General features: G+C 41.7%; 3 protein-coding genes across 3 annotated transcripts; all 3 read right to left on the minus strand.

Moving 5' to 3' along the window:
- Positions 1-1,303: 1,303 nt before the first annotated feature.
- Positions 1,304-4,041, minus strand: LOC133137081 (5-beta-cholestane-3-alpha,7-alpha-diol 12-alpha-hydroxylase-like). Its single transcript, XM_061255106.1, has one exon. It carries the CDS (start codon positions 3,436-3,438, stop codon positions 1,903-1,905), a length of 1,536 nt encoding a protein of 511 aa, XP_061111090.1. The 5' UTR covers positions 3,439-4,041; the 3' UTR covers positions 1,304-1,902.
- A 6,460-nt stretch (positions 4,042-10,501) lies between these two features.
- LOC133137278 (5-beta-cholestane-3-alpha,7-alpha-diol 12-alpha-hydroxylase-like) lies at positions 10,502-12,672 on the minus strand. The gene has a single exon (XM_061255455.1). The coding sequence runs from the start codon at positions 12,654-12,656 to the stop codon at positions 11,100-11,102; it is 1,557 nt and encodes a 518-aa protein (XP_061111439.1). The 5' UTR covers positions 12,657-12,672; the 3' UTR covers positions 10,502-11,099.
- Positions 12,673-17,520: 4,848 nt separating this feature from the next.
- On the minus strand, positions 17,521-19,483 carry LOC133137470 (5-beta-cholestane-3-alpha,7-alpha-diol 12-alpha-hydroxylase-like). The gene has a single exon (XM_061255770.1). It carries the CDS (start codon positions 19,467-19,469, stop codon positions 17,913-17,915), a length of 1,557 nt encoding a protein of 518 aa, XP_061111754.1. The 5' UTR covers positions 19,470-19,483; the 3' UTR covers positions 17,521-17,912.
- Positions 19,484-25,226: the final 5,743 nt, after the last annotated feature.

Genomic DNA, 25,226 nt, shown 5'->3' on the forward strand with positions numbered 1-25,226 from the left:
AGCAGTTGAAGGCCCTGCTGCTGCTGGTAATTTTGAGAGAGAGAGAGAGAGAGAGAGAGAGGGAGAGGGAGAGAGAGCGCAGGAAGAAAACAGTATGAAGCCTTTGAGGGGAGGGTAAAACAAAACAGAGTCACAAAAAATAAGAATAAATGAAAAAAAGAGAATAATAAAGTGTGGAAAGAGTGACTTGTGTACACATATGAACACGCAGACCAACGGGCAAATAGACAGGAAGATGAACAGACAAACAGGCAGTTGGACAAGTGGGTGGTTGTGGATTGGAGCCTTGAATGGATAGTATGGAAAAAGGGAGAGAAGAGGAGAAAAAGTAATAATAATAAAAGTAACGATGGGGAAAAAATGAAATAAAATAAAACATGATGAATATGAATAGCACATTCTTAAATACAAAAGAAAAAGAAAAAATATATAAATAAATAAAACTAACAAAAAAAAAAGGAACAGTAAAATATGCATGATTATGGATGGGTTGGGTTAGGATATGGCATTGCATGGATAGTGTTTCTAGAGTATGTGAGTACATGTTGGTTAGGGTGGGGTTGGGGGGTTAGTCCACAGGCAAATTGAATGATTTTATGAAAGGACCCCAGATGTTCGCCACGTGTGAGCTTTGGCGCTGGTGCGAAATTAGTTCCATGGATATGTGTTCTTTGAGTAGATTAAACCATTGTGTTATGTTTATTTTGTGTCTTGTTTTCCAGTTTAAGAGGATGGTTTTCTTGGCGATAGCTAATGAGTAAGGGTTTGGTATTTTGATTTGGTGGGTTGATTGTTGAGAGGTCCCCTAGTAGACAGAAGGATGGACAGAGTGGAATGCTACAGCTCATAATGAGAGATATTTGGTCTGTGACTTGTTTCCAGAAATGGTCAGTTGGCGGGCAGAGCCAGGTCGAGTGAAAGTAATTATCTGACGTATTCAAAGAGCAGTGAGTGCAAGTGTCTGAGTCCACAAATCCCATTTTAAACATCTTTTGGTGGGTGATATGAGTTCTTTGAATTACCTTGTATTGTATTAGTTGCAGGTTAGTATTGGTGGTCATCGTGAAGGTGTTACTACAGATTTGAGTCCAGAAGTCTAAATTGTAGCTGAGTGATAAGTCTTTTTCCCAGGTTTGTATGGGGAGGGATATTGTTAGGTCTGTGGTTGATATTAGTTTGTATAATTTGGAGATCATTTTTTTGGTGTTGATTATTTTATTAATTTCATCCATTAGTGGAGGTGGTTGTAAATAGAGGTGAGCATCGTCTGATGAAACAGATCCACAGTAAAACAACAATATACTTAAATTTCACTTTCTTATTTATTTCCAAAGAAATAACAGAAAGTAAGAGAGCTTACCGGCTCTCTGATTTGAATCAAACATAGTAAGACTCTTATAAACACTTTTTCGCAAGGGCAGAGACAAAAACAAGGAAGACATGATGCTGATAACCTAGCATTATTATTCTTTAGTCTCCAGATAAACTCCTTGTTGACCTTGCTGTAAGACTGGAATGTGCTAGCTACCCCCTTCGAGAAGAAGCAGACATTAATCTCACAGGCTGTCTGCTGGGGTGTGAGAGACATAGAAAGACTCCTAGTAAGCACTTAATTCAGCATACATGGTCTAATTTGTAATAAAGATTATAATAAAAGGTTATTTTTAATCACGTGATTGACTTTATGTTACACTCATTGTCAATTAAGAATCAATTGAGAAAATTACCATTCCAAAAGCGACCCAACTCAGACTTTGACATCTTTTTGTATTACTTGAAATTGACTATTACAGAGATCAGTTAATGAGTAAAAGTAAAACATGCTATAAAAATGTGTTAATAATACCAAGAATCATACCAAGCTTGATTTCATAGCATATCCTGCATCATGTTTAGGGAAATTTAGAAATGTAGTCTGTATCTGAACTGAATGTCCTTGACTGGCTGCATAGAGCCAAACCCCCATCGCTTGGTGTCAATGGCAGGGATCTCTTCATCAGGGTTCTTCAGCTCAAAGTCAAAATATGTGAGCATGAGGAAAACAAACTGCTTCAGCTCATTGATGGCGAAGAAGCGGCCTGGGCACATGGTGACCCCGCCACCCCAGGGCATGTTGTAGTACCTCAACCTTTTCCCGTTCTTGTAGAAATCTGTCTTTTTGGTGCCCTCTGGTGTGAGGAATCGGTCATACTTGAAGGTGAGTGGGTCAGGATGGACCTCAGGGTTTGTCTGGACAGCAGTGTAGGGGAAGAGAGCCACCCTGTCACCCTGGCGAATTGTGTACTCTATCCCGTTGGCCATCTTCAGTGACATGTCTTGCAGCACAGCCCGGGTGAGAACAGGGGCGGTTGTGAGCCTGAGGGTTTCATCCACTGCGCTGTCCAGGATGGGTGTCCTAAGCAGCATGTCACGAGTGAGCTCGATGAGCACCCCTCCTCGCTTCACCTCCTGTCCCGTCTCCTTTAGCAGTCCTTCCACCTCCTCCCGGATGGCCTTCATTGCTTCAGGGTGCTTCATGAGGTGGAGGAGCAGCCAGAAAGCGGATGGTCCCGTGTTCCCCTGGGACGCCCAGAGGAGCAGGAACATGTGCCGGTCCCGCATTGACTCCTCCATCCCATTCTCTCTCCTCGACACCTCCTGGTCCAGAACCCAGCCGCTGATGTTCTCCTTCTCGGCCAGATTACGCATTGAAAGCATTCTCCAGAACAGCCTCTTCTGCCTCTCCACCTCCATCTTTTCCCAGGGGCGCAGGACTCCATATGCGAGACTGGGAAATAGTTTGTCATACTTCCTGAATTCGTAAAAGAGCTTGTTGGACTCCAAGAGGTCAACTTCCCGAGCTTTCTCCAAGGTGCCATATGTCTTGGCTGTCTCATTACCGAACAGGGCCAAGTAACCTGCCCGGAAGACGATATTGTAGCTGTAGTGGAACAACCCGTCCTCTTTCCAGGTGCCCTGCTCTGTTGCGGAGCCAATGCTGTGCAACATCAGGTTCTGTAGGTTGTTCATCATTGACTGGGTCATGACCACCAGGCCATCACCCATCAGGTGTTTGGTGTTGGCCTTTTCCAGGTCTTTGCGGTCATATGCAGTGGGATAGTAGTCAAACACTCTTTTCACCAGATGCTCTGCAAACTTTGTGAAATCAAGCTTGGTCCGGGCCTCTTTCATTATGCTGCCGAAGGACATCGGATCCATGATGAATGTGTAGTAGAAGCCGGCTAGCTGCACCGTGAAAATGTCCCCATGCTTCTCTTTCATCCTCTGGAGGAACCGGGCGGTGTCATTCCGAAACTCCAGGATGTGACCCAGCCATGGTATGGACCCTTTGTCCAGCGGTGGCTCTCCGGGCTGCCTTTTGCGGAAGGCCCCCAGGAGGTAGAGCCCCCCGATCACAGATGCCACCAGGGCAATCAGAACAGGCAGCAAAAGTCCCATCTTGTTATTTAACTGTCACAGACTTTCTCTGTATTCATGAGCAATATCACTCCTCCCCCTTGAATTCCAACACCACGTCAGTGTTCCAAGAACAAGTAATAAAAACAAAGTGTAAAACAGATGAACTATTTCCCAGCTGACCTGTGTCTAGTACTTGGAATGCATCAGACATGCATATGGTGATATTAAACTCAATTTAAGCAGAGCACTTGCGTTGGCTCTCTTCTGCTGATAGATAGCCTACTTAATGATAAAAAACCTACAGTACTACAGCGACACAACAGGAAACTAAAAGTAGATTTAATAAAGAAAACGATAACAAAGGGACAAAATAAAAACTCCCCAATGAAACGGGGGAGGAAAAAAGAGAGTATAACCTCTCGGCAGCGCAAATAGAAAACTCGTAATAAACAAATAAGACAGAATAGTCTCTTGGCAGTGGCAACTGAAAACAACCCAAAGTAACTGGGCGAACTCGTTAGACAAGGAAGAGAGAATAATCTCTTGTCAGTGCAAACAGAAAACAACCTAAACCTAACCGAAGCTAAGCTGAGGAAAGCCTCCAGTACTCACCCTAAGCAGCTCAAAGGAAGCAAAAAACAATAAACAGAAAGAAATGACAACGAACCAAGTTCTTGATTAAGTTTCAGACCTCCCACCACTGAAAGAAATTATGATAATCAGTGAGAGAGAGCTGCCAGATAACCGCCCACTCGGCAACCCGAAACCAAACTCAGGAAAGGGATCATAACATTACATTTACATTACATTAATGGCATTTGACAGACGCTCTTATCCAGAGCGACATACAGTTCATTAGACTAAGCAGGAGACAATCCTCCCTTGGAGCAATGCAGGGTTAAGGGCCTTGCTCAAGGGTCCAACGGCTGTGTCTATTGTGGCTACACCAGGGATCAAACCACCAACCTTGCGGGTCTCAGTCATGTACCTTAACCACTAGGCTATAGGCCGCCCTATAACGTCCCTGCAGTAAAATCAGCTCCCAGACAGTAGTAAAACCCCTGACAGGTGCAATGCATTTGTCCTTCTTACACAATCACCATAGCAAAATATAATGTATGATACACATACTGTAGCTGTTCATACATCTTTTTTGTTACTCGGCCACACACAGGCTTGCTGCTACGGGGGGTCGAATGCAGAAGTCACATAAGGCCTCAACCCTGGATTACCTTTGATCTTTCACATTGCTCAGTTAAGAAAACTATTGTACTGATATACATGTGGCGGTCTGGACTGTGATTTATTTGTCTGAGAGAAGGCTTTATCGATTTATAGTTTTTTCCGCACAAAGTGTAGACTGAGATAGATGCCTCATTATATTTCTGTTACCATCCATTCCACCCTGAATTTACACAGGGCAGGCCAATGTGGGATGGGCTCCCCCTCTATAGCGTGGTTAGTGGTCAGGAAGAAATTCCTCAGGAGTTTTTATTCACCACTATTTGAGTGTTTTTCTGCCCACTTTTTCCCTGATTGATTGATTGATTGATTTTATTCAATGTATAGTTCCAAGAATACATGGAACAGAGGACATGCATCTCAAACTTCATCAAGGATAAAAACACAATAAAGTCACAGACTTGTTTCCATTGTGGTCCTTGGTCAAGGACAGACAAACAAGACAACAAGGAACAGGCACAATAGGCACAAAGGAAGATAAGACTAAAACACCATGTTACTAAGAGACATTTTCTCTGAGCCAGGACTTTACTTTGGTCTTAAAGGAGTGCACACTGGATACACTTTTGATCTCGAGGGGCAGCATGTTCCAGTTGACAGTTCCACTAAACCTGAACGAGTTTTTGCCCATGTTGGTTTTAAACCTGGGCAGGCAAAGATCAGCAACACTGGCTCTTGTATGGTGATCATGAGTGTCACCACATCTCTTAAGATAATCCTTAAGATACATGGGGGCCCTGTTGTTACATATGTTGTGGACCATGCTAAGCTGCAACTGGACTGCCCTGGCATCTATGGGGAGCCAGCCAAGCTGCTTAAAGTGCTCTTTCCCTATATGGTCTCTAGGAGATAGACCCAGGACTAGCCTAATTAGTTTGTTTTGTGAAACTTGAAGTTTGTCTTTGAGGGCTTTTGACAGGCCTCCATACCACGAGCTGATGGCATAGTCAAAACAGCATAAAACTAGAGAGCTAGCCAACAAATACAGGCTAGCTGCATCTAGGAAAGGAGCTTTTCTGGCTAAAAATTTGGTTCTACCATTGACCTTACTAATGGTCTTGAGAGCCATGGTTTCACCACCCAGGCTGCTGTCCAAGATACAACCCAGATAGCTCACTGAGTTTTTAGCAGGGAAGATCTGGCCTCCAAGGACAATATCAGGTGATGATAAACGGCTCAACCTGGGTTTAGAGCCAAATAAAATATACTCAGTTTTGGCCATGTGGAGGGACAGCTTGTTATCAGTGAGCCATGACTTGATATTATCAAATTCTGCAGATAAAGTGGCCTGAAGATTGGACACATTCTTATTGGAAGCCAAAATGGCTGAGTCGTCTGCGTAAAGGAACAAATTTGAATTACAAGCAGCTTGTAGATCGTTTATAAATATTAAAAACAGCAAAGGGCCTAGAACACTTCCTTGTGGGACCCCACACGTCACAGGCAGTGGTCTAGAAAGATGGCCGAGACATTCAGTCTTTTGGTCCCTGTCTGACAGGTAGGAGACAAACCATTTAAGGCCTAAGGAGCTCAGGCCAAGAGCCGTAAGCTTGTCAAAAAGCAGGTTATGGTCGACTGTGTCAAAGGCCTTCTGAAGGTCAATTAAAATCAAGCCACAAATTTTACCGGCATCCATCTCTGATCGAATAAAATCAGTGAGGAGAAGAAGACAGGAGTCAGTTGAATGGGACTTCCTGAAACCAGATTGAAAAGTGTACAGAAGTTTGGACTCGTTTATAAAATCATAAAGCTGCTCGTGGACTACTTTCTCAAGAACTTTAGAAGTGACGCTGAGAATAGAGATTGGTCGATAATTACCTGGGTCTGACTTATTACCTTTTTTAAAGAGAGGTATTGTTTTGGCATGCTTCATATCGAGCGGAACAATGCCATGCTCAAGGGACAAATTAACAATGTGGGTCACAGAAGGTGCTATAATGTCTGCAGCGTCTTTTAGAAACCTGGCAGAAATATTGTCTAAACCGGTGGCTTTAGCACATTTAAGGCTCTTTAACAGGTTGACAATTGTTGCCACTGAAACCGGTTTGAACGAAAAGCTGTTTGGAGAAGCCCCCAAACGAGCATAGAAGTCAAGGAGATGGCTCTTGCCAAAGATCGCAGGGCCTGCCGGTAGACAGTCCACTAGTTTCTTAGCAATGGAGGTAAAGAAGGAATTAAAATGGTTGGCAATCTGGTTCTTATTTGTGATTTTTTCACCATCGATGTCTAAGGAAATACAGAGACTTGAGTCTTTACGGGGTTTTGAAGTGCAGCCCAGATTTTTAAGCGTTTTCCAGAGAGTTTGAGGATCGTCTTTATTTTCTCTGATCTGATCAGAAAAATAGTTTGATTTAGCTTCTCTGACTTTAGACTGGACAGCGTTTCTAAGACCTCTGAACAACAGGAGGTCAACTTGATTGCCTGACTTTTTAAACAGAGAGAGGGCATTTTCTCTGGCGCCAATGGCTTCAAGGATCTCCTGTGTGAACCACGGATTTGATCTCTGCTTAATTCTGACTGTTCTGGCTGGGGCTACACTATCAATGGCAGAGGAAAATAGCCTTTTGAAGTTACCCCAAGCCTGGTTAACGTTATCCGAGTCTAACACAGATGCCCAATCTAACATCTGAGTCTCCTCTATGAGCCTGGCCACAGAGTATCGCTTGAGGGATCTAGCTGAGATGGATTTATGACAGTTAAAAGTAATGCGATGAGCTCTCCTCAAACAAAAAGTGAGGAAATGGTCGCTAATCCCATAAATTAACACACCACTCTGAGAAATGGACTTAGCATCAGATACTAAAATCAGGTCAATAATACTGCTAGTTGTACCACAGATTCTGGTAGGTTCACAGATCAGTTGAGTGAAACCAAAAATCCTGCTACATCTGTCCAGGCCACTGAAAGTGGGACAGGATTTGTTGGCAACATCTGTGTTAAAATCACCCATCAAAATGCATTCTGTTTTTAGCAAATCCTGACATTTCAATAAGACCTGTTCAAGCAAGTCGTAGAAGGTGTTTTGCTGCGGAGGGCGATAACATATGCCACACAGAATGGGTTTGGTTTTGGGAAGGCAGATATCAAACATTAAAATTTCAGCTGAGCAGATATCTAGGTCCTGCCTTACATTAAAATCAAGGTCGGCTCTGATAAAAGCGCACACACCACCCCCGCACCGATTGCGGTCCTTTCTGATAAGGGAGTAGTTGTCAATACAAATTTCAGAATCACTGATGCTGGCATCTAGCCATGTCTCTGACAGACAGAAAATGCCCACTTTGGCTGAAGCAGCTAGTGCTCGGATCTCATCAATCTTTGGCAGCAGGCTCCTAACATTAAGATGTAAGAAATGTAGGCCCTTGTCAACAAATGGCTTGCATAGATGCATTAATGAGAGAGATGTGGGTTCGGTCGGTGAGACTGCCACTGGACCAGGGTTAGTTTTAACGTTACCTCCCTTGCTTGATTTTGGGGGTTCAGGTCTGGTTTTTATCTCATTTTTATTCTGTTACTCTTTAAAGTGTCTTCCTGTCAACTCTCTGTAAAAAGCACAATACAGATTATACTGATTCCAATTGATTTGATTGAACCGGTAATGGGGGCTAACCTATATAGAATTCTGATATATGGCCATATATGAACATACAATCAGATCCAGAATTTTTGGTACCCTTGATGAATATATTCAAAAATACTATAAACTAAAAAGCAACACCATTATTAACATAAACACACTACTTTACTACTACTTTAACATCATGCTTTATGCATCATTTCAGGGACTGAGACCAGAGGGAAATGTACAAGGGAGAGAGTGATTAAGGGGGGCCTGTATGATTACTCCTGCGTACTATAAGATGTCTCAATGGACATTGTGAAGTTGTAAACAGACACAATGTAATACTACATTTAAATATATTGAATGTGTTAAATATATTTAAGTCAGACAACTCGCAATTAATTAAGCTATAACGCATGGGGCGGCCTGTAGCGTAGTGGTTAAGGTAAATGACTGGGACAAGCAAGGTCGGTGGTTCTAATCCCGGTGTAGGCACAATAAGATCTGCAAAGCCATTGGGCCCTTAACCCTGCATTGCTCCAGGGGAGGATTGTCTCCTGCTTCGTCTAATCAACTTTACATCGCTCTGGATAAGAACGTCTGCCAAATGCCAATAATGTAATGTATTTATTGAGGTTTAATGCAAACTTTGGCATTGGCCTCTCATCACTCCCTGTTGAAAAGCGCCTACAAACTTCATGGGTATCCTGAGAAGCAGAGCTCTCGGATGGATGGTGGTTGGAGTGCAAAAATCTTTGAAGGCATGAATTAGGAATAACAGGATAATTATAGCAAAAGCAGCTAGCGAAAGTGGCAATAGCATGTAATATGGGCAAAGGCAGCATTCCAAAACAAGCAGTGCAGCAGAAAGAGCCAGGCGGCATAATGGCTTTAGCTTGTGGAATGAACCAGGCAGCAGGACAGCTTTGTATTATTGCATCAGGCCACATGCGTCAGCAGCTAGCAGGCAGCAGAGCATGGCAGAGTATACAAAAGGTTGGTAAGGTTGCCCGTCCCATTGACGAAAGCATCATGTGAGGGGGCGCGGCATCTCGAGTTGTCCGCCCAAACTAGCTCCGCAGGCTTAGCATGTTGTCGATGTGCTCAGGGCTGGATACATTCAATGGTATTTTAAAATATTTTGCTGATAAGAACTGAAACTGGTTTAGCTTACCGAGACAATGTCATGTGATTCTGATGAGCCTTGATATACAAAAGCAGTGTGCTTCTCTTTCTCCATTCCTCTCTTATCTCTTTATTTCTTTCTCTTCTCTTCCATTTCCCTTTCTTACCTCTCAATTTCACCATAATGGATATAATAACTGTGACTAGATGATTGCAGCAGTCACACTGAAACTATCAGAAATTAGACGATTGCAGCAGTCACGCTGAAACTATCAGAAATGAGACGATTGCACCAGTCACACTGAAACTGAGACTGGAGGGAAATGTGAGAGGGAGGGAGTGATTAAGGGGGGCGAAGAGAACAATATCTGGGGGTTTGTATGATTATTCCTGCTGACTAAAAGATGTCTCAATGGACGTTGTGGGAAGTTGTAAACTTTATGGCAACAAAAAACTAATTGGTGGGAAGTTGATGACACCGCCACCAGAGGAAGGCAACCTCACCCGCTCACTGATAGTGAGTATGTAAATGTTTAACCCTTGTGTTGTCTTAAGGGTAAAAAATGACCCGCCACCATGTTTAACAGCTGAGAAAACCCCCAAAATGATATTTTTTCACAGAGTGACAGGTTGCTTCGTCATGCAAAATAGATTTTAAAAAGAACTTCAATTAAGCTGCTTTATTTAAAGGGTTTAGTCATTTTTGACCCTTAGGACAAGGGGAGTATAAAGAATATTAAGACAACACAGGGATTAATTATTAAAAGTTATTGAAGTCAGTATGCCTTACTGATGAAATAAAAGTCCTACTGAATATGGTTACCTCACAAATCTGAAATTTATTCTGCAGTGACGTGATCACACAGAAAAGTTGGTTTGATGTATGTTCCCCTTATGAACTTCAGATTTTCTTTAAAAACACACTTACTCTTTTTCCATCTTTATTTTCAGAAATGTTGGTAGGATGTCTTACAATGTGTCTTCATAGAAAGATTACAATGTATTTTAACCCGTGAATAACTTGAATGCTGTAAGTCAACATCCGCCAAACTTTCTCCTAAAATATGATATACAGCTAAAACATAGCAAACTAAAGAGTTAGGGAAATTGCCCTCCTTATATATCACAGGTGAGCATCGTCTGATGAAACAGATCCACAGTAAAACAACAATATACTTAAGTTTCATTTTCTCATTTATTTCCAAATAAATAACAGAAAGTAAGAGAGCTTACCGGCTCTCTGATTTCAATCGGACATAGTAAAACTCTTATACACACTTTTCTGCAAGGGAGGAGACAAAAACAAGGAAGACATGATGCTGACAACCTAGGATTATTATTCTTTCGTCTCCAGATAAACACCTTGTTGACCTTGCCGTAAGACTGGAATGTGCTAGCTACCCCCTTCTAGGAGAAGCAGAGACATTAATCTCACAGGCGGTCTGTCTGCTGGGGTGTGAGAGACAGAAAAAGACTCCTAGTAAGCACTTAATTCAGCATACATAGTATAATTTGTAATAAAGATTATAATAAAAGGTTATTTTTAATCACGTGATTGTCTTTATGTTAACACACATTGTCAATTAAGAATCAATTGAGAAAATTACCCTTACAAAAGCGATATACTACAGAGTCAGACATATTTTTGAGTTGCTTGAAATTGTAAGTACTAAGTAAAAATAAAACATGCTATAAAAATGTGTTAAGAATAGTTAAGAGAATCATACCAAGCTTGATTCTGTTGCATATCCTGCATCGTGTTTAGGGCAATTTAGAAACGTAGTCTGTATCTGAACTGAATGTCCTTGACTGGCTGCATAGCGCCAAACCCCCATCGCTTGGTGTCAATGGCAGGGATCTCTTCATCAGGGTTCTTCAGCTCAAAGTCAAAATATGTGAGCATGAGGAAAACAAACTGCTTCAGCTCATTGATGGCGAAGAAGCGGCCTGGGCACATGGTGACCCCGCCACCCCAGGGCATGTTGTAGTACCTCAGCCTCTTCCCGTTCTTGTAGAAATCTGTCTTTTTGGTGCCCTCTGGTGTGAGGAATCGGTCATACTTGAAGGTGAGTGGGTCAGGATGGACCTCAGGGTTTGTCTGGACAGCAGTGTAGGGGAAGAGAGCCACCCTGTCACCCTGGCGAATTGTGTACTCTATCCCGTTGGCCATCTTCAGTGACATGTCTTGCAGCACAGCCCGGGTGAGAACAGGGGCGGTCGTGAGCCTGAGGGTTTCATCCACTGCGCTGTCCAGGATGGGTGTCCTAAGCAGCATGTCACGAGTGAGCTCGATGAGCACCCCTCCTCGCTTCACCTCCTGTCCCGTCTCCTTTAGCAGTCCTTCCACCTCCTCCCGGATGGCCTTCATTGCTTCAGGGTGCTTCATGAGGTAGAGGAGCAGCCAGAAAGCGGATGGTCCCGTGTTCCCCTGGGACGCCCAGAGGAGCAGGAACATGTGCCGTTCCCGCATTGACTCCTCCATCCCATTCTCTCTCCTCGACACCTCCTGGTCCAGAACCCAGCCGCTGATGTTCTCCTTCTCGGCCAGATTACGCATTGAAAGCATGCTCCAGAACAGCCTCTTCAGCCTCTCCACCTCCATCTTTTCCCTGGGGCGCAGGACTCCATATGCGAGACTGGGAAATAGTTTGTCATACTTCCTGAATTTGTGAAAGAGCTTGTTGGACTCCAAGAGGTCAACTTCCCGAGCTTTCTCCAAGGTGCCATATGTCTTGGCTGTCTCATTACCGAACAGGGCCAAGTAACCTGCCCGGAAGACGATATTGTAGCTGTAGTGGAAAAACCCGTCCTCTTTCCAGATGCCCTGCTCTGTCGCAGAGCCAATGCTGTGCAACATCAGGTTCTGTAGGTTGTTCATCATTGACTGGGTCATGACCACCAGGCCATCACCCATCAGGTGTTTGGTGTTGGCCTTTTCCAGGTCTTTGCGGTCATATGCAGTGGGATGGTAGCCAAACACTCTTTTCACCAGATGCTCTGCAAACTTTGCGAAATCAAGCTTGGTCCGGGCCTCTTTCATTATGCTGCCGAAGGAAATCGGATCCATGACGAAGGTAAAGTAGAAGCCGGCTAGCTGCACCGTGAAAATGTCCCCATGCTTCTCTTTCATCCTCTGGAGGAACCGGGCGGTGTCATTGCGAAACTCCAGGATGTGACCCAGCCAAGGTATGGACCCTTTGTCCAGTGGTGGCTCTCCGGGCTGCCTTTTGCGGAAGGCCCCCAGGAGGTAGAGCCCCCCGATCACAGATGCCACCAGGGCAATCAGAACAGGCAGCAAAAGTCCCCCCATCTTGTTGCAGTCTGTCATTTACCCATCACAGATTTTCTATGAATTTATCAGCAATATCACTCCTCCCCCATCCATTCCAACAGTACATCACTGTTCAAACAACACGTGATAATGTTATTTGTGTGATGAATTAACTATTTCCAAGCTGACTTGTGTCCAGTACTTGTGAATGCATTAGACAATGAGGGTGATGTTTGGGCATACATTATTTTTTTAACATATAGAACCTCCAGGAGCACTCAATAAATCAATAATGCCCTAATATAAATCTTTGTTGCCAAACTGAAAAAAATGATGGCAAGAAATGGTTAAAACAGTTTTTTGTACAAATGGTTAATCAGTAACAGGAGAAAGATAATTTCATACAGACTGAGTACAAGTAGCTGGTTTGGAAGTTATCAGGTACAGAAGAACTGACATGAAGGACATATGATTTTGCAATAACTATTGCAACCAAAGATTTCGTGACGATATCAGTTATCAGGTATCAGGTATCATTTCATTGATATAAATGTGATAGCCTGTCCTTGAAAAACAAATCTAGTCCTCAATTTGTTAACATCACTGATTGAAGTAATTTGGGTTCAAGGACATGCTACATTTTTCATTTATATTACATTGAAATTCAAAGTTGCTTTACAAGCATTTCCAGCATGAAGAAATACATTAATTGCCAAGGTATTTTTAAACAAACTCCACATGTCCAATGGATTCCTAATGTAATGTAAGCCATCCTCTCTTGTCTATTAATGTGTTTTCAATTCACTCAAATAATTTTAGTAACATTTAAAAATACTATGTGGGTATGTGTACCCTGTTACTTGTCTGTCATGTTGTTACTCAATCCATAAACATATCAGTGAGAACTTTACATTTAATTGATATTTATTTTAAACATTATTTTTTTACAGATAGAACCTCCAGGAGCACTCAATAAATCGATAATGCCCTAATATAAATCTTTGCTGCCGAACTGAAAAAAATGATGGCAAGAAATGATTAAAACATTTTTTTGTACAAATGGTTAATCAGTAACAGGAGAAATATCATTTTCATACATACTGAGGACAAGTAGCTGGTTTGGAAGTTATCAGGTACAGAAGAACTGATATGAAGGACATATGATTTTGCCGTAACTATTGCAACAGAGATAATATTTAGTGATGATATCAGTTTAATTTATAGTTAATTTGGGTTCAAGGTCATGCTACATTTTGAAATTCAAAGTTGCTTTACAATGCATTGCCAGCATGAAGAAATAAATTAATTGCCAAGGTATTTTTAAACAAATTTCACATTTCAAATGTAATGTAAGTCATCCTATGTAGTACTAATAATGTGTTTTCAATTCACTCAAATGATTTTAGTAACATTTAAAAATACTATGTGGGTATGTGTACCCTGTTACTTGTCTGTCGTGTTGTTACTCAATCCGTAAACATATCAGTGAGAACTTTACATTTAATTGATATTTATTTTTCAAATGAATTTCACACCAGCACCTCAGAGATCCATATGATGCAAATTACTTCAATTTAATTAATAATGAAAATGTTTCAAATGTCAATTCATAGGTTCATATATATTTTTTTCCAATCAAATTTTATTTGTCTTGGTCGAGGATTTTTGTACCATCACATAGCTTTCTGTTCGGGTTATTCTTGCTTCTTGCTCCTCCATCAAGTCAACACCTGAAACACCCACTTCTGAGCTTGGTTAAATTTTTTCATCCTTACCAGTCAGTCTCAGATCCACCATCTCTCAGGTAGTGGTGTTTATAAATGAAAGTGTTTTTTCTTTGTTACTGTACATTGAAAGTGCATAGTAGCGGCAAGTTTCTTTAGGATCTTATCATAATGAACTTTGGACATAATGATCAAATATTGAACTCAAATATTGATTCTGTGTGTGACACACCTGCCAGGGAGTCTGTGTCTAAGACTGCAGTGTTGCGTTTATATTCAAGTGTGAAGATTTTCATGTACCATGGATGGAATTCAATGGAAATCTTTCTTATTTCTGTATTCCAACATTTCACAATTTGTCTATCACAGTTCACTTAATAGATAAAGGAAACCTATTAGAACTGCAGACCTGAATTCAAGTTAGCTGGAAAATGAATGTCCATTTTGAATCATTTTGACCATTTCAGAGTCTGAAAGTAAATAACCCGGGCCACTGATTCAGCATTCATCAATCTGCCACATAGTCAGTGCCTGGGGCAATATTTCTTCTTCCACCATGCTGGGAAGAGGCAGTGGAAGCCAGCATGCCTAGTGTATTCATCTTTGGATTACTACAAGTGGAAAAAAGCTAACAGCCAAATGAGTCACCAGCGGTAATTGTGGCTAAAATAATGTTTATTATATTCTACTGGCTGAAATAACATAACTTGTGCATCAAGTTTTTTTTATATCCTATCATGTTGTGTCCTACAGTCGGCTACTATGCATAGGTTGGGACTGGTTAAATTGATTTGGTTTTTGAGATATTGACCAATGGGCAAAATTGATCATTAGGGGACTAGAGGCAGGAAAGGTAAGAAGAAAAAACCCGATAAAATAATAATGTGTCAAGCTTATTATGTGACTGTATGAAGATATATCTTAACCCTCTAAAGAGGTTTGGGTCTGTGGGACCCGTTTTCAATGTTTACTAAAATAAAAATGGTACAACAAATATTTTTTCAACCTCATAACCCTTGGCTCATTTTCTGTGAAGAACATGTAAATTAACTCATTTTCATTGAGTACACACTGTGCACCCCCCTACACATTTACATTACATACAGGCTATTGGGGTCCACTGGACCCGAAGGTTATAAGTATGAGGTTTATATGTTTTATAAGTATAAGGTTTGCTGTGTACCTTTATCTGGTCTTCCTCCTACCTTGGACTATTGTGTGTGTGTGTGTGTGTTTGTGTGTGTGCGTGCGTGCATGCATGCATGCTTGCCTGCGTGCGTGTTTACTTTCTCCTTTAGATTTGCGGCATGTTTCATAGATTGAGTGTGTGTGTGTGTGTGTGTGTAGTTTTCCACACTACAGAGGGCAAAGAGTGCAGGAGAGTAGGTCTGGTGTGTTGCAGACAAGGTTGCAACATTGTTTCAATCACGAGAACCTGTCTGTTCCCACAATTTCACAGACTCTTTCTCGTCTTTGTGTGCGTGAACCTACACTATGTCTGGCAGGAACCTGCACAATGTTATGTCAGTAATATTCTCTGAACATAAATGTAGATATTGTGTTCAATCAGGGCCGTTTGAGTAATGACTGGGTCTCTGAACAAAAGTCCAGTGAAAGGACCCTCCAGTTTTTTATGACTGGACTGCATTTGCCCCCTCCTTGTGGCTGGGCCCCAAAAAGCTTTGCTGTTTTGCGCCTTATTGTGGGCATGTATTCATTGTTAAATTTGTGTTCTGTATCCTAATTTCAATTTTATTTAAATCAATAAACACCAATATCGAAGACAGCCTTCTCTCCTTTATATTTGTTGAAGATAAACATGATTTATTCCTCCCAGTTTTGATTATTATTGATTTGTTTGACCAAAATCACATTTCATCACAAAAAACGAATACTAATGAATGTGATTTAGCAGGGGTAAATGGCACATATTAACCATATATGCTATATGTTATGGTCTATATTGCTTGTAATTAAGATAAGGTCAACATCTGTGAAGTATTTTTACATAAATTGTTATGACTGTATTGTTTTAAGACCCCAATAATGGTATGGGTCCACCAGACCCGCAAAAAGGTCCTGAGTAACAGAAATTTGTCCGCCGCACAAGGGTTAATTATCTGAGTATACATGGGGTCAGAGGGTATTCACCTTAATATTTGTATGTACACTCAGTGAGCACTTTATTTTTAAGAAACTTTTTTTTTAGAATGATTAAGTCTTCTGCTGCTGTAGCCTATCCACTTAGAGGTTTGACGTGTTGTGTGTTCAGAGATGCTCTTCTGCATACCACTGCCATAATGTGTGGATATTTGCATTACTGTCACCTTCCTGTCAGCTTTGAACAGTCTGGCCATTCTCCTCGGACCACTCTCATTAACAAGGCATTTCTGCCTGCAGAACTGCTGCCCACTGGATGTTTATTTGTTTATCACACCATTCTCTGCAAACTCTAGAAACTGTTGTGCGTGAAAATCCCAGGAGATCAAAACTGTGGGTTATTTATGTTTTTATGTATAGAAAAATAATCTTCATATTAATAAAATATTTAAAAACAATAGAGGGGTCAGACACAGTGATGTCACAATGTCACATGAGAAGAAATTTCCCACTGGAATTGGTGGGAAGTTTATGACACCGCCACCAGAGGCAAAGGTTTAATTATTAAAAGCATTTGAAGTCAGTCTGCCTTACTGATTAAATAAAACTCCTACTGAATACGGTTACCTCACAAATGTGAAAGGGCATATGTACCCCACCTTCAAGCGCAAGCTGAAGACACACCTCTTCAAGCAGCACCTCTCCCCATCCCTCCCTACTTCCCTGTGAACCTTAATTGTTGTCTCTGTGACTTGCTTTGTGTATCGGTATTTTTAGTTGGCTAGGTAAGCAGTGTTTGGATAGTTAACTTTGGTCACTTTTGCTGTTTGTTTGTTTGTTCAAAAAAAAAAAAAAAAAAAAAAAGGCCCTTGTCCTTATCTTTGTTGTACAGGTAGCAGTTGAAATTGTACTTCCCTCTAGGGTCTTTCAGCGAACTTATCCCTGGTTATGGGTATGCACTTTGTTGTACGTCGCTCTGGATAAGAGCGTCTGCCAAATGCCAATAATGTAATGAAATGTAATGTACTACCCGCTATGTATTACTCATTTTGTTCATATTATTTTTGATAAATAAATAACAACATGAGCACCATTCATTTGGTTAAAAAACGACTTTGTTTATTTATTCTGCAGTGACTTGATCACACAGAAAAGTAGGTGAGATGTATATTCTGCTTACGAACTTCAGAATTTCTTTAAAAACACACTAACTCTTTATGTTCGCAAATGTGGGTAGGAATAATTATAGAAAAATTACTAATTTTGTTCATCCTTGAGAGCATACAGAAATTAACAGTGTGAACTTGTTTTGAATATTATAAGTCAACATCTGCCAAACAAAGCATTTTTTTCCTGTTACTTGAAATTAACAATTACAGAGATCAGTTATAGCTCTGAAGTTATCAGCTATAAAAATGTGTTAAGAATAGTCAGTAGAATCATACCAAGCTTGATTCCATAGCATATCCTGCATCATGTTTAGGGCGATTTAGAAACGTAGTCTGTATCTGAACTGAATGTCCCTGACTGGATGCATAGCGCCAAACCCCCATCGCTTGGTGTCAATGGCAGGGATCTCTTCATCAGGGTTCTTCAGCTCAAAGTCAAAATATGTGAGCATGAGGAAAACAAACTGCTTCAGCTCATTGATGGCGAAGAAGCGGCCTGGGCACATGGTGGTCCCACCACCCCAGGGCATGTTGTAGTACCTCAGCCTCTTCCCGTTCTTGTAGAAATCTGTCTTTTTGGTGCCCTCTGGTGTGAGGAATCGGTCATACTTGAAGGTGAGTGGGTCAGGATGGACCTCAGGGTTTGTCTGGACAGCAGTGTAAGGGAAGAGAGCCACCCTGTCACCCTGGCGAATTGTGTACTCTATCCCGTTGGCCATCTTCAGTGACATGTCTTGCAGCACAGCCCGGGTGAGAACAGGGGCGGTCGTGAGCCTGAGGGTTTCATCCACTGCGCTGTCCAGGATGGGTGTCCTAAGCAGCATGTCATAAGTGAGCTCGATGAGCACCCCTCCACGCTTCACCTCCTGTCCCGTCTCCTTTAGCAGTCCTTCCACCTCCTCCCGGATGGCCTTCATTGCTTCAGGGTGCTTCATGAGGTAGAGGAGCAGCCAGAAAGCGGAGGGTCCCGTGTTCCCCTGGGACGCCCAGAGGAGCAGGAACATGTGCCGGTCCCGCATTGACTCCTCCATCCCATTCTCTCTCCTCGACACCTCCTGGTCCAGAACCCAGCCGCTGATGTTCTCCTTCTCGGCCAGATTACGCATTGAAAGCATTCTCCAGAACAGCCTCTTCTGCCTCTCCACCTCCATCTTTTCCCTGGGGCGCAGGACTCCATATGCGAGACTGGGAAATAGGTTGTCATACTTCCTGAATTCATAAAAGAGCTTGTTGGACTCCAAGAGGTCAACTTCCCGAGCTTTCTCCAAGGTGCCATATGTCTTGGCTGTCTCATTACCGAACAGGGCCAAGTAACCTGCCCGGAAGACGATATTGTAGCTGTAGTGGAAAAACCCGTCCTCTTTCCAGATGCCCTGCTCTGTCGCGGAGCCAATGCTGTGCAACATCAGGTTCTGTAGGTTGTTCATCATTGACTGGGTCATGACCACCAGGCCATCACCCATCAGGTTTTTGGTGTTGGCCTTTTCCAGGTCTTTGCGCTCATTATGAGCTGGATGGTAGCCAAACACTCTTTTCACCAGATGCTCTGCAAACTTTGATAAATCAAGCTTGGTCCGGGCCTCTTTCATTATGCTGCCGAAGGACATCGGATCCATGACGAAGGTGAAGTAGAAGCCAGCTAGCTGCACCGTGAAAATGTCCCCATGCTTCTCTTTCATCCTCTGGAGGAACCGAGCGGTGTCATTCCGAAACTCCAGGATGTGACCCAGCCAAGGTATGGACCCTTTGTCAAGCGGTGGCTCTCCAGGCTGCCTTTTGCGGAAGGCCCCCAGGAGGTAGAGCCCCCCGATCACAGATGCCACCAGGGCAATCAGAACAGGCAGCAAAAGTCCCCCCATCTTGTTGCAGTCTGTCATTTACCCATCACAGATTTTCTCTGAATTTATCAGCAATATCACTCCTCCCCCATCCATTCCAACAGTACATCACTGTTCAAACAACACGTGATCATGTTATTTGTGTGATGCATTAACTATTTCCAAGCTGACTTGTGTCTAGTACTTGTGAATGCATTAGACAATGAGGGAGATGTTTGGGCATACATTATTTTTTAACATATAGAACCTCCAGGAGCACTCAATAAATCAATAATGCCCTAATATAAATCTTTGTTGCCAAACTGAAAAAAATGATGGCAAGAAACGGTTAAAACATTTTTTTGTACAAATGGTTAATCAGTAACAGGAGAAAGATCATTTTCATACATACTGAGGACAAGTAGCTGGTTTGGAAGTTATCAGGTACAGAATAACTGATATGAAGGACATATGATTTTGCCGTAACTATTGCAACAGAGATAATATTTAGTGATGATATCAGTTTAATTTATAGTTAATTTGGGTTCAAGGTCATGCTACATTTTGAAATTCAAAGTTGCTTTACAATGGATTGCCAGCATGAAGAAATAAATTAATTGCCAAGGTATTTTTTAACAAATTTCACATTTCAAATGTAATGTAAGTCATCTTATGTCGTACTAATAATGTGTTTTCAATTCACTCAAATGATTTTAGTAACATTTAAAAATACTATGTGGGTATGTGTACCCTGTTACTTGTCTGTCATGTTGTTACTCAATCCGTAAACATATCAGTGAGAACTTTACATTTAATTGATATTTATTTTTCAAATGGATTTCACACCAGCACCTCAGAGGTCCATATGATGCAAATTACTTCAATTTAATTTTTACTGAAAATGTTTCAAATGTTATTTCATAGGTTCATATACAGTGCATCCGGAAAGTATTCACAGTGCTTCACTTTTCCCACATTTTGTTATGTTACAGCCTTATTCCAAAATGCAATAAATTTATTTTTTTCCTCAAAATTCTCCACACAACACCCCATAATGAGAACATGAAAGAAGTTTTTTTGAAATTTTTGCACATCTATTAAAAATAAAAAACTAGCCTTTGCCATGAAGCTCAAAATTGAGCTCAGGTGCATCCTGTTTCCACTGATCAACCTTGAGATGTTTCTACAGCTTAATTGGAGTCCACCTGTGGTAAATTCAGTTGATTAGACATGATTTGGAAAGGCACACACCTGTCTATATAAGGTCTCACAGTTGACAGTGCATGTTGGAGCACAAATCAAGCAGGATTGTAGGATTGTCTCGAGGCACAAATCTGGGGAAGGGTACAGAAAAATTTCTGCTGCTTTGAAGGTCCCAATGAGCACAGTGGCCTCCATCATCCATAAATGGAAGAAGTTCAGAACCTACAGGACTCTTCCTAGAGCTGGCCGCCCGTCTAAACTGAGCAATCGGGGGAGAAGGGCCTTAGTCAGGGAGGTAACCAAGAACCCGATGGTCACTCTGTCAGAGCTCCAGCGTTCCTCTGTAGAGAGAGGAGACCCTTCCAGAAAGACAACCATCTCTGCAGCAATCCACCAATCAGGCCTGTATGGTAGAGTGGCCAGACGGAAGCCACTCCTTAGTAAAAGGCACATGGCAGCCTGCCTGGAGTTTGCCAAAAGGCACCTGAAGGACTCTCAGACCATGAGAAGCAAAATTCTCTGGTCTGATGAGACAAAGATTGAACTCTTTGACGTGATTGCCAGGCGTCATGTTTGGAGGAAACCAGGCACCGCTCATCACCTGGCCAATGCCATCCCTACAGTGAAGCATGATGGTGGCAGCATCATGCTGTGGGGATGTTTTTCAGTGGCAGGAACTGATGAAAGATGAATGCATCAATGTACAGAGACATCCTGGATGAAAACCTGCTCCAGAACGCTCTTGACCTCAGACTGGGGCGACGGTTCATCTTTCAGCAGGACAACGGCCCTAAGCACACAGCCAAGATATCAAAGGAGTGGCTTCAGGACAACTCTGTGAATGTCCTTGAGTGGCCCAGCCAGAGCCCAGACTTGAATCCGATTGAACATCTCTGGAGAGATCTGAAAATGGCTGTGCACTGACGCTCCCCATCCAACCTGATGGAGCTTGAGAGATGCTGTAAAGAGGAATGGGCGAAACTGCCCAAAGATAGGTGTGCCATCATAGGTGTGAGCTTGTGGCATCATATTCAAAAGACTTGAGGCTGTAATTGCTGCCAAAGGTGCATCAACAAAGTATTGAGCAAAGGCTGTGAATACTTATGTACATGTGATTTCTTAGTTTTTTATTTTTAGTAAATTTGCAAAAATTTCAAAAACTTCTTTCATGTTGTCATTATAGGGTGTTGTGTGTAGAATTTTGAGGAAAAAAATGAATTTATTCCATTTTGGAATAAGGCTGTAACATAACAAAATGTGGGAAAAGTGAAGCACTGTGAATACTTTCCGGATGCACTGTATATTTTATTCCACTCAAATTTTATTTGTCTCTGTCGAGGGTTTTTGTACCACCACATAGCTTTCTGTTCGGGTTATTCTTGCTTCTTGCTCCTCCATCAAGTCAACACCTGAAACACCCACTTCTGAGCTTGGTTAAATTTCTTCCTTACCAGTCAGTCTCAGATCCACCATCTCTCAGGCAGTGGTACTTAGGCAAGCTTTGAAAGGGCATAGTAGCAGCAAGTTTCTTCAAGATCTTATCATAACACCATGTCTCTAAGAATGGTCAAAGATTGAGTTCTGTGTGTGACACACCTGCCAGGACGTCTGTGTCTAAGACTACTGTGTTGCTGTTCTATTCAGGTGTGAAGATATTCATGTACCCTGGATGGAAGTCAATGGAAATCGTTCTGATTTCTCTATTCCAACATTTCACAATTTGTCTATCACAGTTCATTTTCACATTAATAGATGAAGGGAACCTATTAGAACTGCAGACCTGAATTCAAGTTAGCTGGAAAATGAATGTCCATTTTGAGACTGAAAGTAAATAGCCACTGATTCAGCATTCATCAATCTGCCACATAGTCAGTGCCTGGGGCAATATTCCTTCTTCCACCTTGCTGGACTCCATTGGAAGAGGCAGTGGAAGCCAGCATGCCTAGTGTATTCATCTTTGGATTACTACAAGTGGACAAAAGCTAACAACCAAATAAGTCACCCAGGGTAATTGTTTCTAAAATAATTTGTATTATCTTCTACTGGCTGAAATGACAAAACTTGTGCATCATGTTTTTTTATATCCTATCATGTCGTGTCCTACATTTGGCTACTATGCACAAATTTTGGGACTGGTTAAATTGATTTGGTTTTGGAGATATTGGCCAATGGGCAAAATTGTTCATTAGGGGAAAAGTAAGAAGAAAAACACCCATAAAAGAGTACTGTATGGAGCTTATTGTGTGACTGTATTAAGATAGATATTAATTATTTGAGTATACATGGGGTCAGAGGACATTAACCTTAATATTTATATGTACACTGAGCGAGGACTTTATTAGGTTTTTATTAGACTTATCACTGCTCACTAGATGTTTATTTGTTTATCACACCCTTCTCTGCAAACTCCCAAATCCCAGAAGATCAAAACTGTCCACAAAATGTAACCAAATATCGTTATTGAAATATAATTTGAAATAACATGTTACATTACATTACATTAATGGCATTTGGCAGACGCTCTTATCCAGAGCAACGTACAGTTGATTAGACTAAGCTGGAGACAATCCTCCCAGCTAAAACATATCAAACTAAAGCTATATACAACAGACTCAGACTTTTACATTTTTTTGAGTTACTTGAAATTGTCAGTACTACAAACCTCCCCAGCAGCAATGCAGGTTCAAGGGCCTTGCTCAAGGGCCCAACGGCAGTGTGGATCTTATTGTGGCAACACCGGGATTTGAACCACTAACCTTGCAGGTTCCAGTCATGTAGCCGAACCACTACGCTACAGGCCGCCCCTTTTAGTGTAGAATATTTTTGTTGAAACTCTTGAAAGCACATAGTTGTGACCAACGCCAGTTCATTGCCCCCTGAAGTTAAACTCCTGGAAAATAGTGTCTGTATTTCTATAGTCCATATGACACATTTATTCATCAGTTTCACATAAGATGCAGATACAGTCAGGTCCATAAATATTCGACACTATTCTCATCTTTTTGGCTCTATACACCACCACAATTGAAATGAAACAAACAAGATGTGCTTTAACTGCAGACGTTCAGCTTTAATTTGAGGGTATTTACATCCAAATCAGGTGAACGGTGTAGGAATTACAACAGTTTCTATATGTGCCTCTCACTTTTTAAGGGACCAAAAGTAATGGGATAAACTAACAATCATAAATCAAACTTTCACTTTTTAATACTTGGTTGCAAATCCTTTGCAGTCAATTACAGCCTGAAGTCTGGAACGCATAGACATCACCAGACGCTGGGTTTCATCCCTGGTGATGCTCTGCCAGGCCTCTACTGCAACTGTCTTCAGTTCCTGCTTGTTCTTGGGGCATTTTCCCTTCAGTTTTGTCTTCAGCAAGTGAAATGCATGTTCAATCGGATTCAGGTCAGGTGATTGACTTGGCCATTGCATAACATTCCACTTCTTTGCCTTAAAAAACTCTTTGGTTGCTTTCACAGTATGCTTTGGGTCATTGTCCATCTGCACTGTGAAGCGCCGTCCAATGAGTTCTGAAGCATTTGGCTGAATATGAGCAGATAATATTGCCCGAAACACTTCAGAATTCATCCTGCTGCTTTTGTCAGCAGTCACATCATCAATAAATACAAGGGAACCAGTTCCATTGGCAGCCATACATGCCCACGCCATGACACTACCACCACCATGCTTCACTGATGAGGTGGTATGTTTTGGATCATGAGCAGTTCCTTTCCTTCTCCATACTCTTCTCTTCCCATCATTCTGGTACAAGTTGATCTTTGTCTCATCTGTCAATAGGATGTTGTTCCAGAACTGTAAAGGCTTTTTTAGATGTTGTTTGGCAAACTCTAATCTGGTCTTCCTATGTTTGAGGCTTACCAATGGTTTACATCTTGTGGTGAACCCTCTGTATTCACTCTGGTGAAGTCTTCTCTTGATTGTTGACTTTGACACACATGCACCTACCTCCTGGAGAGTGTTCTTGATCTGGCCAACTGTTGTGAAGGGGTTTTTCTTCACCAGGGAAATAATTCTTCTGTCATCCACCACAGTTGTTTTCCATGGTCTTCCGGGTCTTTTGGTGTTGCTGAGCTCACCGGTGCGTTCTTTCTTTTTAAGAATGTTCCAAACAGTTGATTTGGCCACACCTAATGTTTTTGCTATCTCTCTGATGGGTTTGTTTTGATTTTTCAGCCTAATGATGGCTTGCTTCACTGATAGTGACAGGTCTTTGGATCTCATATTGAGAGTTGACAGCAACAGATTCCAAATGCAAATAGCACACTTGAAATGAACTCTAGACCTTTTATCTGCTCCTTGTAAATGATAATGAGGGAATAACACACACCTGGCCATGGAATAGCTGAGCAGCCAATTGTCACATTAACTTTTGGTCCCTTAAAAAGTGGGAGGCACATATAGAAACTGTTGTAATTCCTACACCGTTCACCTGATTTGGATGTAAATACCCTCAAATTAAAGCTGAAAGTCTGCAGTTAAAGCATATCTTGTTCGTTTTATTTCAAATCCATTGTGGTGGTGTATAGAGCCAAAAAGATGAGAATTGTGTCGATGTCCCAATATTTATGGACCTGACTGTATACAACCGGTATG

The sequence above is a fragment of the Conger conger genome, chromosome 9, assembly GCF_963514075.1.
Source record: "Conger conger chromosome 9, fConCon1.1, whole genome shotgun sequence".
In the NCBI taxonomy this organism is placed as follows: Eukaryota; Metazoa; Chordata; class Actinopteri; order Anguilliformes; family Congridae; genus Conger; species Conger conger.

Coding starts and splice junctions, on each gene's coding strand:
- LOC133137081 (XM_061255106.1), bottom strand. CDS start 3,438: ATGGGACTTTTGCTGCCTGTTCTGATTGCCCTGGTGGCATCTGTGATC.
- LOC133137278 (XM_061255455.1), bottom strand. CDS start 12,656: ATGACAGACTGCAACAAGATGGGGGGACTTTTGCTGCCTGTTCTGATT.
- LOC133137470 (XM_061255770.1), bottom strand. CDS start 19,469: ATGACAGACTGCAACAAGATGGGGGGACTTTTGCTGCCTGTTCTGATT.